We start from the raw sequence: 14,895 nt of genomic DNA, 5'->3' as shown, positions 1-14,895 counted from the left end.
AAGCCCCTCAACCTGGAATTTGGTGGAAAACCAGGATCATTCTGGGCCATCACGCTTGAAAGTCTATGAACACCCCCAGTAGACAAGGTCCCTACAAGAAGAGCTGTGGTGGCACAGAGCACAACACGAGGAGACACCCCGTCACTGCTGTCCTTGCTCCATCACATCCTTCCCAGCTGGAAGGTAAGGGAGAAAGTGTCATAACAGCTTTGGCCTCCTGGTTTTGAAGGCAAAGCAGTGAACAGATATGGGATAGCTGCTGGTTAGCAATAAGGGGATCCATACCGGCACTTTTTCCGTGGGGCTGGACAGTGCAGCAGCAGCACACACCTCACAGCATTCGATTCAGGTGCTTTATGTATTTTCATAGCATGCCTGGGGACCAAGGAGAGGTTTTGCATGTGTGTTTTTTTCCAGGAGTGCACTAAAAAGCTGCCTCCTCCTTCCCAGGGCCCCCACTGCCTGCTTGTGCTGCCCTTTGTGAGCTGAGCAGATACAGCAGGAGGGGGAACGTCGGTGGGGTCCTGACAGACCTTATGCTAATTCACCAAAGAGCATTTTAGACCATGCACAGACACTTAATAGAGTGGGTGAGACAGCACTGAACATGACATTTAATTATGGGAAAGAAAAACGAAGTCTTTTACCCTGCATTTGGCATTCTCCCAACACCCAGAGTTAATTGTTAGGAGGGTATATTAGAAGGCAATGAAGGAGAAGATTGAAAACCCTGATTATGCCAAGTTCCTGAAAATGCTGAATTTATTGAATTTCGCATGAGAAAACACAGGCTGGGTCATGCTGAAGGCAGTACCAGCAGCCAACGGAGAGCTCAGGGGGTCTGCATGTGCATGCTGGGGGGGCACAAAACACCCCAAACTCACTTCTTTGTGAGCCCCTGCCAGCTGCTGGCCAAGCCCCGCTGCATCTCCAGGATGGGCGGGTTGGGGTATGTGCATCTACTGGGGTAGAAGCCTCTGAAGCATGGGCAGACCTTGGTGTAGGTGATGCTCAAGGCATTCACATTATTCAGGAGCTCAGCTTTCCTTTGGAAAAGGATCTAAACAGGTAAAGCTGGAAAGGACATCTCAGCTGGAAGGGACATCTCAGCTGGAAAGGCCATCTCTCTGTGCAGTAGATTCAGCTACGTTTGCCAGAATTTGGCAAGAGTCTGCAGCAAGAGCGAGCCCAAACCTCCTCAGAAGGTGCTGGCACAGATGACCCTTGAGCACAAGAGACGTTGGGCTGGACTATGTCCATCAGTCCTGAGTGTACCTGGATGATGGGGCTAAATGAGCAGAGAGCCCACAAAATTGCTTGCTAAAAACATTCCCTCTGCCTCCAATGGTGTGGTAGCCAGGGGCTTCCTTGGACCACGGTGCAGACTTAGCATCCCACTGTACATTCCTCCATGAGCCTGCCTGGTCCTCCCTGGAACCACGTCAGCTTTCAGCCCCATCCTGGTGCTGACACAGCCAGAGGGTGACACAAGGCGTGTTGGGTACGGCACATCAGTCACAGCACCACGTTTCTTTTTTTGGGCAGTTTATTCACGCCTGGCTGCGGGTGAGGGACAAAACAGGGGCTGGAGCTGACCTGTGCAATCAGCCCCTACAGCAAGACCCTCAGCCTAAAGCATCGCTCCAGGAAACTCAGAAAGGAAAAAAGCACCAGTAACTGCAGGCCCCTTCATGCCATTCCCAACCCCACCTGGGTCTGCTGAAGCTGGTAGAATTTGTTTTGGATTTTAATGGAGCAGGCTGCTTTTCGCTGCCTTTTTTTTTTTTTTTTTTTTTTTTTTTTTAACATGGAAATCTACACCAAAAAATGAAACCCGGCTCATGTTTTACCTGCAGTAGCTTTGGATTTACTGCAGGGGGTAACCTTTGGCTGCTGATGCACTTGGTCCTGCAGCAAGGCAGGTTGGAGCAGACTTCAGAGGTTCGCTTCCGTGGGGAGGAAACGCCGGTGGTGGGATTTATAGTCTGGTCCCCATTTAATTAAAGTCAGCTGCTGGTTTTCCCGGTTTCAAATAGCTTAAGAAAATGATCCCTAACTATATTAAAAAGACAGAAAGAGCCTGACATTTGGGGTAGGGTAACTAAAATGATTATTTTGCAGTAGAGTGCAAATCAGAGCATCTGTTTACTGGTGCAGACCCCAGTATTTGACATCACCCAGGGCATGACTACAGGAGCAGACTGCAAGTGGCTTTCAAATGGCTCTGCCTGTGGCCTCTCCTGGCGAGGCTGCTCCTCATCCATCCTGCCTTGGTGCCCCCGACCCGCCCTGGCACTGGGTTCCAGCCAGAAATGTGGGCTGGGGGAGCCCAGAGCTGCTGCAGCGGGGGCAGCAGTCCCTACGGTCCCCCTCTCCCCCCCCCAGTGAGGACCCTGTTCACTGGACACTGCGTGGTGGAAGAGCCCCTCGAGTACCCGCTGGGGAGGGAGACTGAGGGGAGTTCCTTTTGGGACAGAAGGGAACAATGTATGACTTTTGGGTACGTAACTAAGCTGGGCTCTATTTTTTTTTTTTTAATGAGTCAAAGATAAATGCATTAACTAGAAGATCTAATAAACTGTTAAAGACTTGCTTTAAACACTTCCCACTATTTTTCTAATACTTGGCCCTCTTTGTGAGATTTTGTTTTGTTTTGTTTTGTTTTTTGCTTTTTTTTTTCTTTTTAATGAAGCAATTTTTCTCCTCTAAGCACTACAGACATATTCTTCCAAGAGGCTCTTCGAGGAAAGCACTGGCTGATCATTTGCAAGAGTGCTGTTACTCGGGGGCAGTTTTGCTTGGCAGTTTGCTCCAGCAGCCCTGGCAATAATTCACTCCGAAGCCCTGTGCCACATTGGGTTTTCAGGAAGCACATCAGTGTGTGACTAGAAACCGGGTGTCCGACTCTGCATGGGTTAGCAAGAGGAATTTGTGAGCCCACACCTGCCGCCAGGTAGAGTAATTGGAAGCAAAACTCAGGAAAGTGCCAAATAAAGACAGGAATTGAATGGGGGAGAGTAGATTCACCCTTTTACAAGTCTGCAGCCACCACCACTCCTCAGGCCTCTGCTCTCCTACCAGTGCAAGCACCCTCAGAACGACTTGAGGAGACCTCCGCACACAGAGGAAGGAAGGGTCTGAAGACGGCATGGGCTGATCAGCAGAAAAGCAGGAAGACAAACCTGCAGAGGAAAGGAAAACGATCAATCAAATCAATCAATAATAAAAACTAATAATAATCCTCAGAATAAACCATCTCATCTACAATGCTTTTAAAGGAATGTGAAAGTCAAACTGAAGACAAAAAGATCTGTCTATGCAAGAAGCCTGTTTTCCTAACAAGTAGGGGATGGTTTTGATTCTTTAGTGGCTGGGCTATTGCACAACTCCTGTGGAGCCTGCTGATGAATTAGTTACTTGAAAACCAGCAAAGCTTTGTCTTCTTCATGGCTCGGCTTCCCTGGTGTCTCTAAAATGTTTGTTTATAAGTGGGAGATGACTAACAGGCCTCTGCAGAAAGGAAGTAAATTTAGACTCCAGCTTTGGGAAGCTATCCACAACACGGGGCAGAGTGGAGCCAGCAGAAAACCCCACGAGAGCATGGGCAGCATGGAGGCAGCTCCATGCCCCCACAGAGCCTGGTTCAACCCCTCAGAGCCACAGAGCTGGGCCTCACCTCTCCCCACAGTGCCATCCTTACTAAAAAATCCAGTCACTTAAATTCATGAGAACTAGTCCCATATCCCCCAGCTGACGAAAAGCCAGATGTGCCAGCACCGTGGGGCTTTCCTTGCCTTGTGCATCTCCACAGGCTGACAACTCTGAAACCTAATGATGGTGCTAAAACCACAGCTGTCCTTTGCTTGTATCCAGGGAGCACAGCAGTGGTCTATCAGCTGCCATGGGCTTGTGCCAGCACCTCACACTCCTCCCATGAAGCCCCAGTCCCCTGAAGGAAGCACTCAGTTTATCCCAAATGTTTCCCGTAGCAAAGCCACCAGAGCACACCAGAAATGGGAAGCCTGGAAGCTCACCTCTGATGTCAGGCAAACTCCTACCCACACAGGACAACCTTGTCTTACTTACCAAGATCAGACCAGACACTGGGAACAACAGACCAGCACCCTCAGGGAGCCCACAGATGCGAGCAGCAACTGAAGAAAACATGCTTTTATTCTATACAAACAACCAAATACCTTGAACTCTTATCTGACACTTATCACAAGGGCAACAGAAAAAGGTGCTTGAACCCTGGCCAAAATGTGCTTCCTTTTTTTTTCTTCTTTTTTTTTTTTTTCCTTCCTGCTTGATGAAGCACATGAATCACAAGAGCAGCCTGTCCCTGGGAATACTTGTACTTACTTGCTGACCAGCTGGCAAGCAAAGCCTGGAAAGGTAATGGTGGGGGCAAAGCCCCAGTCCCTGTGCACCACATGCACCCGGCTCTGAGCAATGTCTTGAAGCACTGCAGTGAAATCCACCACAGCTCTCCTGCCAGAGCCCAGGAGACTGGCTTGAGCCTGGGTATTTTATCTGTCTCCTGAAACACTTCTTTTCGTGAGCTATAAAACTCTGGGAAGTTTAAGTACTCACACAAAATCCCAGCCCCTGCATAACCCACCAAACGTAGACCTTTCTTCCTGCCCTCTGAGTGGAGCCAGCAAACCTCCCCGTATTATTTACGAAATGAAATTCCCACCCGTGTTATTGGCACCCCAGGAGATGCCTGACAGACGGGCGCGCTCCCGAGAGCCCACAGGACCACAGCATGCAGCACCGGGCTGCGGGAAAATGTTGGAAGGTGCCTGAGTGTTTCTGCAATAAACAAATAAGTAAACAAATAAATAAATAAAGCACATGTGCTCCAGACATGCTCTTTGTGTCAATGGCGGCTTCTGCTCAGCGAGCCTGTCCTGGTCACGGCACCTGAGCAGGGCTGCAGGACAGGCCCAGGAGCAGAGCCGACCTTTCTGCGGCGTGCAGCAGCTGGGCTCGCATGTTTCCCAGCTTGCTATTTATACTGGTCTCCCTGTTTACACCTATTTTCGTTTTGTCACACATCTCATCTTCTCTTTGCTTTATGTAATCTTTTTAGCTCTTCTTTGTTTCAGTTTTCTGGGCTGGAGGCAGAGCAGAAAGCAAAGAATGTCACAGAGTGCCAGCAATGCCTGAAAACGTGAGCACTTCGCTGAATTCACGGCACGCATTTCACTGCACAGCATTCCTCTGAAAAGCACACGCAGAAGCACAGGGAAATTCTGGCAGGGATAACTACATCGTAACCCCTCAGCCACTTACTATACCACAAAAAGACGTACTAACAGGCAAATCTGATCAGACAGCAACAATAATTTCAGTGGCAAAAACAACACTTCAAAATGGAGAGTTGCATAAAATGATGTTAGTGCTGAATCCTGAAGGTAAAAGATATTGCCACCTGGGTTTTAGACGTCTTTACATACACAAAATTATCTTATCATCTCTGCATAGAAGATAGTTACTGATTTAGGAAAGGAAAAATCAAAATGAGAAGCCCAACTGTGAACTCTCTATGGTCTAATCTCCTGGTTATACTTGGATTTGAAAATTTCATTAGAAAACAATTACAGAGAAACTGGAAATATCACGGAGGCTTAATCAACAGACCCAGTGGATTTCTTGGCAGCAGAGCAGCTTCAGACAGTGCTAGAAGACATCTGAGTATGTTTTCATGAAATGAAAGGGAAAGAAAGATTGGTTTTAACCAGCACTTCACAGTGAAAGGGCTTTTGATGACTGATACATCAATCTTCTTAAAAAAAAAAAAAAAAAAAGTAGATTTCCTTATATAATGTGCACGGTGGATGAATACCTACCTGCTAAGCCTGCAGTTGCTGCTGGAGTTAACTGCGGCGACGCAGCCTCCTTTCACCGAGGGAAGGTCATGGAAGAGCTGCCCTCTTCCTTCATCCCTGTTTGTTATTTCAACAGACCTAGTGGCAGCCAAGAGCTGAGAGAATGAACAAAAGGGAATAAAAATAAGCCCTCAAAGATATGCAAAGCATCAGTTGTTTTTGTTTGTTTGTTTGTTTTTTAATCTTTCTGCTTGGCCATATATCTATCATACTTTACTGTTCAAATGGCGGAGGAATTTACACAGCAAAAATAGATCAAATCTGCCCCTAGAATGAGTATTACAACATAGATACCTGCTTCTAAATGGAAGGGCCACAGCTGCTTTGCTGCTTCTTAGACCTCATCATCTCACCCTGCGTTCAGCTATGAAATCAGGACAATGTTGGTCTGAACAGCAAGACCCCTTGTGGGCCACACATGGCCACACACCTCAGCAAAATCAAATATCTGAAATATAATGTTAAGCACAGGTGAACTCAAATCGTCTAGGCCCAGTAATTGAGCCATTTCGGAGCCTCAGAGCCGTGCTCACATGCCAGCTATAAATGCTTCAGGGTAAAAAATGATGGTTTTTGTAATGTTCACTGCTGCAAGCCGAGCATCTCTGTGGCACAGTGGCTGCAGCAGGAAGATTCTCTCTTTCTGGCTCTCCCACAGCTCCGTGCCCCCAAACTTCAGAGAAGCAGTTCCGCACAGCCCTGACACATATGGGATGCTGCAGAAACCAGGTCTGTGAATATATGGTTCATGCTAGAGACCTGGGTATCCCTGGGATTTTTGCAGAGGCACTGCTGTGCCCCGCAGCATCCCCTGGCACTACAGGGCTGGTGTGCTGGTGGTCCTGGGGGCCCTAGCAGCCTGATAACCACAAGTTTCATTCAAGCCAATTATAGAGCTTTATAAATAGAGGATCCTGCTTGTTTTGGAGCCGGTGAACAGCAGGCGGTGGGTTCTGTTTCCGTGAATAGTGCCTGGGTCTGATATGGCCAGGCTGGCCTCAGCCAGCAAGAAAAGTGCTGGGGTCAAAGCGATGTCGTCGGGAAGCGAGAAGGTCCCCAGCCTGGCAGGGACAAGGCTGGATATGGGGAGTCAGCAGAGCCAGGCCCTCCCCTGTCAAAAATACTGCAGGAACATCCTATACCTTCCTGGAGACACGTAAATCAGGCAATTTTAATAATCACAGATATACATTTAAGGACAAACAGATGCTGTTGTAATGGTTTCAGGCAGGTTTGTGATGTGCAATGCAGAAAGCAAACGACTTGTTGGTTCATTACCTACAGCTCTATTCCTGGGGAACCAGAGGGCAACAAATTCACCCTGAATTCAATTAGACACCTGCTCAAAGCAATTCCCAAAAGCAAAGGCAGCTCATTCTCTAATTGTAAAACTCTGCATCCTTTTTTCTAACCTTTTAATATTATTGATCTTTTTTTTTTTTTTTTTTTTTTTTTTTTTTTCAGGTGCAGAGGGAAATGCCAAGCGTGATGTCAGCAGACAGAGTTACATGCCACAGGTGCTCTTTCCAAAAGCGGAGCACTAAATGCCAGCCGAAGCACTGGCTGGATATTGCAGAGCGTTATCGTGATAACGGAGACAAGCTACCCCCTGCACATTTGGGGCAGGAGAGGCAAGAGCCTGACCCCTTGAGCCCTTGGCTTTTGCTATGCCAAGGCCAGGTTGCTATATCATTATGATAAGGGTAATCCTGTTAGGCAAACACATCAAACAAATAGTCATTCATGATTGCAGACCTTGTCTCGGCAAATCTAACCCCTAGTTAGAAATGTGCTGAGTGCACAGTCCTGTGGCACAGCACACTGCGGGCTGACCGAGGGGTAGGCCGGGGTCGCCTCTGCCCCAGGACCCCGCTGCAGGCGCTCGCCGAGGCTCAGGGCAATGCCTGGAAGTGTCCACAAACTGCCAGAGAGCGAGCCTGCTCTCCTTCCCCTTCACTTCATGTGTAGAAGAGGACAGATGACTCTTATGTCAGGCTGTTTTGCTTCTATATTTATGTCCTGCCTTAGGCTCACAATGTTCAGCTCAGATGCAATCCAGTCTGGTCATATTAATACATCTGGGACAATATTTTTAACAAGCAACATCAAGCCGAAGGCCACAACCATCCGCAGGCGCCAGGAGCTCTCTGACCCCGCTCGCCCGTTTCACTTACGAAAGAGAGAAGCTCCCCAGAAGGAACCCAGGAGGTCCCTTTTTGTCTCTTATGGGACAAGCACATTGTCCAGCTCCCCACCCCACCCCCCAAACACACTGGATCAAATTTAATCTCTGCTGTGCTCTGGGGGTTTCTGTAGGTTTCAGAAAGGATGAAAATGACTCATTTATTACAGATGCCAAAACCAAAGTTTAAAAAGGGGTCGTCACTGTCCTAGCCAAAATAAAACGGACACCCATAGCCTGTTACCACATCTGAAGGCTTGCAATGTAACTGCGGATGTAGCGCCATCTCAGCCTCTGACTGGCATATAAAAAATCAGTTTCAAAACCTAAAAAATGGGTTATGCCACCTCTGGATGCTAACGCTACAGATCTATGCCACATGGTTAGCCACTTCTTCAGCTTCTCACCAGACTGAGGCCTGGGAGCAGCCAGCCCCCACGTTACGTACCTCACCCCAGAGCTGGTGCAGAGGTGTCCTTTCCAACATGGAGGCTTTCTGAGCTTGTCTTGGGTTCCCAAGCATTATTTGGGATGCAGATTTTAGGAAGGGAGTCACATTATTAGTATGGCAGCCAGGAAACAAAAGTAACGAGAGAAGGCTTTCTCGCTGCATTGTTTCCAAAGCAGATTTTCTTTCATGATGTGGAGCAGGAAGGAGATGACCCAGTCTCACAGAAGAGAAAGCAATCCAGCCGGGGTTGTGGCAGTTCAGGCTCTCTGTAAAGCGATGACTCACACCAAGTCAAGGAAGCAGAGAGCGAGCAGCATACCAAGGGAGTGAGGAGGAAGAGGATGGTGCCGAGTGCCATCGCGCAGGGGCGAGCGGGGCTTCAAGGCCCGAGTCCCCCCTGGCCAGAGCGATGGCTGATGATTTTGGTGAGCAGCGTGGGGGCCAGGAGCAGTGCCCGAGCTGTGTCAGACAGATTGCCACAGCCATGACACAGACAGAAGACAGGCTGCTTGGAGAAGGAACCACGGCAGTGGAGGAAATGAAACAGGAAGGTTTCTGGAGAAAATGCTTGTGTGAGCTTTCCACGAGGTGTCAGCAGCAGCTGTTAGTCAGCGCAGCCGGAGGTGCCCCGGGCTGCCAGCCGCATCCTGGCCGGGCACACATGGCCTCCCCAAAGGGAGAAGGATCCCCGTCCATCATCAGGCTCCTTGTCCCTCCTGGTGACAAGAGGACCCAGCTCTATCACCATCTAATGATCGCAGAGCAGAGGGGTCCCCATGCAGGGCCGGGACCCCGAAGACCAAACTCCTGCCCTTGCATAATTTCCCTGCCTAACGAGGCCGCAGTCTGCACTATGATGATGAAAGCAGCGTTGTGGCACCAGGTCTGCAGACGGGATGCTGTGGCACAGCGAGATTAAAGCCTTTGCTCAGAGGTGGCCGATGCGGGATGTGGATGTACGGGGTGTGCGTTCCAGCCCAGCGCTTCCGCTGCAAGCCCCTACTCTCCTTGCTCATTACTTTTCTCTCAAGATGTTTAATTTTAGCTAAACGGCACGGTTGTTTCCGCCTGACTTGTTTACAGAGACTCCAGAGCCGGAGGCTTAAAGCAAACCTGCAGCTACAGCATGCTGTGGTTTGGGGGCCGTTGTCCAAACTGCTGAACTTTGGTCCCGAGCCTGCTTGCAATAGAGGAAACTGGTAAATGTTCAGCATCAAAGCCACTCAAACCCCAGTACAAGGACTGGGGTCAAAACTGCACCTTTCAGCCCTTTTAGAAACTGAGGGATGTATTAATTGCCCCTTTTTTGTCTTGTGCTCAAAAGCAGTGCTAAACAAAAACTGTTTACACAACATTATCACTCACTGTTTTCATTTCATGTGCTGTTTTCATTTTACTTTTAATGACACCCACAATCATGCCCATTAAGTCCAATATGGCCAATACGGTCCTGCCCTCAGTTTAATGAAAACCTCAAGAAACACATGACGTCTGTTGCAAGCAACAGCAGAGCTTTTCCCTTCTTCCCATTATGTGGATGGGTTTCAGTAGCATTAAGTGGCCTTTAGCTGGTCACTGGCTGGAGAAGCCAAAGGATCAATGTGCTGGAGGAAGGTAAAGAAAAAATAGCTCCAAGAGGACACGTCACAAGGCAACGAAGAGTCGCATTACTCAGACATGGTTGTGCCGACAGACTAATCCTCATCATGTGCCAAGGAACCTGTGATAAGCCCTCTCATAGTCAGATAAGTAATAAGATCAGTTACTTAATTCAAAGTGATTAAAGCCAGGCTGGACTACAAACAAACAAGTCATGTCTGCAGGTCTGCACATAAAATGCATATCATCATAAAATTTAAACCTTGCTGGTTTGTCATGTTTTGTCACTCTAAGCAGTTTCAGGGCAAATGCTACACTTTTCCTCCAGCACAGCGCAGCCCACAAACGGGCTGTGTTTGCTGCAGGCAGGTTCCTGCTTTGCGTGGATGTGACAAACACGTTTTGCAACCAGGGGCCAGCCTCTGGGCCACCCTCCGGCTGCTCTCTGCAAGGCTGCAAGGACTCAGCATGCTCTGGCCTATTTGTAAGCCACTGCTGGGGCCCAAAGCACACCGTGGCTGTAGCCCTGCCTCCAGAGGAAAGCTTGGCCTGAGCAAACTAGTCCTGCATCCACTCCAGAGACATTAATTGCCTACACAAAAGCAAATTTGGCTTTGCGACTATGGTAATCCCCTGTCTCTGGGCTCAGTCACAGCTTGGCTTACCCAGGCATGTGTGGAAATGAGTAGAAAGGGCTGGCAACCTGGCTGCCCTGGCGTCACCGTGCTGGGCAGCCGAATTGATGACAATGTCACAGCAAAACTGGGGAAAAGTCTGGGTGTTTGTGGTCAGTCAGAGCTGTCTCCTGGAGCAGGCCGCAGCATGGCACACAGGGGCAGCAAGGCATGGGTGGGTGAGGCAATGCAGGACACCTGCCCAAGGCCAGGGCTGTAGAATTAGCTACCTTTAAGACATTTATTTTGATCCCGTGTTTCGGCAGAAATTATCCCACGCCTGAAATAATAGAATGCAACTGGACAGAAATACCCCAGTCAGCAGGAAGCAAAGGACGTGGTTGTCCTTGGTGTTTTCATCTGGAACTGGGCAGGGGTAGTTCACCTGCCGGCCTGCTCGGTAGCACAGCCTTCTGTGTGAGCACCGGGCAGCAGCCTCACAAACCTGACCCAGGATAATTTCAGTGTTGTTCTCCAGCTGGATGGTGGCTCAGGGCACACACAACAAAGGCAGCGGTTGTTCCTCGCCACCTTTGTTCTCTCCAGGACCAAGGGTAGCGTGCTGCAGCCTCCCTCCCTCCCCAACGCCCCAAGCAGCTTCTCAGGGCTGTAAGGGAACATGGCATCTCAGCTCAGGCCTGACTATTTCCCCCACAAGCCTGTGCACACGCGCCTCATGCTGGGAAGCACAGAAGGTGTCACCCATTTCAGAAGCAAGGGGAAGTCTGGGGAGCCCCAAGGGCAGCGATATCAGAGCTGCTGGCTGTGAACCTGGCAGTGACTGACATCACTGCCCGCACAGAGCCCCAGTGCTTCCCTAGCAGAGCTGCCAGCAGGGGAAGATGCTGGGCAGAAAAGGGGAATGCTCTGAATGTGCTTTTGGGGTAAGAAAGGCCATCAGCTGCTGTCTGGGAGACAACTGAGCACAGCAGGCACAGTGCTGGCCCAGGGGCAGCATACTGGGAGCCTGGCAATCCCAAAGCTCGCAGTGCCAAGACCCCATGTGTCCAGCTCCCCATAGACCCCACACAACCTGGACCCCATTGGCCCTGGATGCACATGGCCAGGACCCTGTACACCCTGCAGCCACAGCACCAAGACCCCAAACACCCAGACCCACAGGACCTCAAGCACACAGATCCCTAATACCAAGACCCCCGGGACCCTGAGCACCCAAACTCCGAACACACAGACACCCTACACCCAGACCCCCAGCACCCAGACTCTGAGCACTCAGACACCCCGGACCCTGAGCAACCAGACCGCAAGCGCACACACCCCAAACACCCAGAACCCCGAGCACTCAGACCCCCAGGACCTCAGCACCCAAATTCTGACCACACAGACCCCCAGTACCCAGACCCCCCGGACCTCCAGCACCCAGACTCCAAGCATGCAAACCCCAAGCTCCCAGACCCCAAAAATCCAGACCCCCAGGACCCTGAGCACCCAGACTCCAAGAACCCAGACCCCCAATACCCAGACCCCTAAGGCCCCGAGCACCCAAACCCCAAGTACCCAAACCCCAAGCACCCAGACCCCCTATACCCAGATCCCCAGAAACCCCAGAACCCTGACTCCAAGATCCCAGACCCCCAATACCCAGACCCCCGGGACCCTGAGCACCCAGACCCCAAGCACCCAGACCCCAGGACCCCTTCCCCAGACCCCGCCTCCTCCGTCCTAGCCCCGCCCCCTCGCCCGGCCCCGCCCCCTCCGGCCCCGGCCGCCAACTTTGTTGGAACTTTGCCTCCCGTGACGCACGCGGCGGCGCGGGGCCCCGGCCTCCCGCCGCAGCCAATGAGCACCCGGGGCGGTCGTGGCGGCGGCCAATGGGCGGCGGCTGGACAGTTCCCCGGTCCTGACCGACCTCCGCGGCGGGGGGGGGAGCCGCGGGGGGGGGGGAGTGCGAATAAAGGGCCCCGGCGGCGCCGCGCCGCGCTCCGCTCCCGCCGCCCCTCCGCCGCCACGGGCAGCGGCACCGAGCGGCCAGGTGAGCCCGGGGCCGGCACGACACGGCACGGGAAGGGGACGGGGACGGGGACGGGGACGGGGACGAGGACGAGTCCCGTGCGCCGGCGGCGGAAGGGAGGGAGGGGACGGGGTTGGCGAGCACCGGGAGGCGGTTTCTGTAGACGGGGTTCCCGAGCGCTGCTGCAGAAGGGGGGGGAGCCGGGCCGTTCCGGGTGTACCGGGCCGTGCAGAGCCGTGCTGGGCTGCACCGGGACATTCCGAGCCGTGCCGGGCCATGCCGAGCCGTGCAGAGCCATGCCGAACCGTACCGGGCCGTGCAGAGCCGTTCCGGATGTACCGGCCGTACCGGGCCGTGCCGAGCCGTGCCAGGCTGTGCTGGGCCGGGCTGTACCGGGTCATTCCGAGCCATGCCAGGCTGTACTGGGCCGTGCCGGGCTGTACCGGGTCATACTGAGCAGTACCGAGCCGTGCAGAGCTATACCGGGCTGTACCGGGCCGTGCCGGGCTGTACTGGGTCATATTGAGCTGTACCGGGCTGTGTAGAGTCATACTGGGCTGTACCGGGTCTCCCCGCGGTGGGTGCCCCCTGACGGCCCTTCGCTCTGCCCCCACAGGTCCCTGCCGATGCTGCCCCTGGTCTCCGGTGTGGGAGGAAGCCCCCGTCGGACCCCGGCCGCCCGCCATGCCCTGGAGCGTCCGGTGGGTTGGCGGCGGCGGCACCCAATCGCAGAAGCAGTGCAAGAAATCCTCCTTCGCCTTCTACCAGGCGGTGAGGGACCTGCTGCCCGTCTGGTTCCTGGAGGACATGCGGACCATGGAGGTCTTCCACTGGGAGGACGGCGGCAAGGTGAGCCTCTACTCGCCCTCCGAGGCGCTGCTCTACGCCCTGGTGCACGACCACCAGCCCTACGCCCGGCACCTGCTGACTAAGTTCCCGCAGAGCGCCCTGGCCGTGCCCAGCCAAAGCTTCAGCTGCTGCCAGGCCTCGGCCCCGCACCTGGCCATGGCCGTGCGCTACAACCGGGTCCGCATCCTTTTCCGCATCCTCAAGGCCGTGCAGGGCTTCCCGCCAGGCGACAGGGCTGGCCACCTGGACCGCCGGGGCTGCAGCCGGGTGGAGGGCGGCAAGACGGCTCTGCACGTGGCCTGCGAGCTGGTGCGCCCCGAGTGCCTGCTGCTGCTGCTGGGGCACGGCGCCTCGCCCTGCCTGTCCGACAGTGCCGGGAACACCCCACTCGACACCTTGCTGCAGCAGCTGTCCCAGGCGCCGGCGGTCAACGTGCGTGCCAAGCTCCTCTGCCTCGACTGCCTCTTCCTCTTCGTGCCTCAGGACGTGCCATTCGCCATGAAGCAGCAGCTGCTGGACAACCGGCAGCGCTGGCAGGACCTCTTAGGGGAGAGCAGGTACCAGTGCCTGGTGGGCTTGGCTCCCCCGTCGCTGTTTGTCGGAGCCATGCGTGTCTTGATCAGGACCATTTCTCCCGAGCACTTCCCCGAGGCTCTGGACGATCTGCCCCTGCCACATTTCCTGAAGCCTTTGGACTTGAAGCTGGAGAGCTAGAGGGGGCCGCAGGGGAGCCTCCTGCTCACCTGATGCAACAGACTTGCGCTAAAACCCTACTGGTGCACGAAGCTGCTGAGGCAGCAGTCGCCAAGTACCTGTTTTAATTAGAACTGTCTTCTTCTTTCCTTTTTTTTTTTAAAAAAAAAGAAAGAATTGTATCTGGCACTTTACAGTATATTTTATTTAAAGATCTTTGTGGTGAGGTGAGGTCTACACTGCATTTTATAAAAATGTTATATGGCCCGTACTAATGAGGGTATGTGGGAGAATATATTTGTAAATACATCTAAATAAACCAGCAGCAGATATGATCCAAAGTATAAATCAAGCAGCTGAAAACTCTGAAATGGCATGTGCCTTGAGAAAGTGCGCGGGGGGGAGTATCTTCGAGTTAGGATTTCCCTGTTACATAAGCCAAGCAGTCCTGGAACAGGATGACTCCTTTTTAGCAGCTCTCCTAATACATCTTGGCAGGGATGCAGTCTTTTTTTTTTTAAAGGCGCAGATGAAAGCTTCCTAATCTCGTACACAGAACTAAAGAGAAGATGTGTTATTAA

At 52.3% G+C, this 14,895-nt stretch overlaps 1 protein-coding gene and 2 long non-coding RNA genes across 7 annotated transcripts; 1 reads left to right on the top strand and 2 right to left on the bottom strand.

Moving 5' to 3' along the window:
* Window positions 1-1,852: 1,852 nt before the first annotated feature.
* On the bottom strand, window positions 1,853-3,654 carry LOC118168175. Its single transcript, XR_004751405.1, has 3 exons — window positions 3,254-3,654; window positions 3,028-3,182; window positions 1,853-2,052 (listed from the first exon to the last, which is right to left on the bottom strand). It is a non-coding gene; the product is annotated as an uncharacterized LOC118168175 (long non-coding RNA).
* A 4,586-nt stretch (window positions 3,655-8,240) lies between these two features.
* On the bottom strand, window positions 8,241-11,563 carry LOC118168176. The gene is made up of 2 exons (XR_004751406.1): window positions 10,792-11,563; window positions 8,241-10,131 (listed from the first exon to the last, which is right to left on the bottom strand). It is a non-coding gene; the product is annotated as an uncharacterized LOC118168176 (long non-coding RNA).
* A 1,022-nt stretch (window positions 11,564-12,585) lies between these two features.
* Window positions 12,586-14,680, top strand: ANKRD9 (ankyrin repeat domain 9). 5 transcript variants are annotated; one of them, XM_035328354.1, is made up of 2 exons: window positions 12,586-12,793; window positions 13,389-14,680. In XM_035328354.1, exons 1-2 carry the CDS (start codon window positions 12,601-12,603, stop codon window positions 14,333-14,335), a joined length of 1,140 nt encoding a protein of 379 aa, XP_035184245.1. In that variant the 5' UTR covers window positions 12,586-12,600; the 3' UTR covers window positions 14,336-14,680. The 5 variants fall into 5 exon arrangements, with proteins under 5 accessions (XP_035184245.1, XP_035184246.1, XP_035184248.1 ...); XM_035328355.1 differs by having other exon boundaries at window positions 12,683-12,830; XM_035328357.1 differs by having other exon boundaries at window positions 12,704-12,836.
* Window positions 14,681-14,895: the final 215 nt, after the last annotated feature.

The sequence above is a fragment of the Oxyura jamaicensis genome, chromosome 5 (genome assembly GCF_011077185.1).
Source record: "Oxyura jamaicensis isolate SHBP4307 breed ruddy duck chromosome 5, BPBGC_Ojam_1.0, whole genome shotgun sequence".
Classification (NCBI taxonomy): Eukaryota; Metazoa; Chordata; class Aves; order Anseriformes; family Anatidae; genus Oxyura; species Oxyura jamaicensis.
Note: the sequence above shows the minus strand (reverse complement) of the source record. Positions and strands in the feature narration are given on the sequence as shown.

Bases quoted from the DNA above. Each gene is read 5' to 3' on its own strand.
- ANKRD9 (XM_035328354.1), top strand. From the start codon at position 12,601: ATGAGCACCCGGGGCGGTCGTGGCGGCGGCCAATGGGCGGCGGCTGGA. The intron at 12,794-13,388 runs GTGAGCCCGGGG...CTGCCCCCACAG, and splicing joins CAGCGGCACCGAGCGGCCAG to GTCCCTGCCGATGCTGCCCC.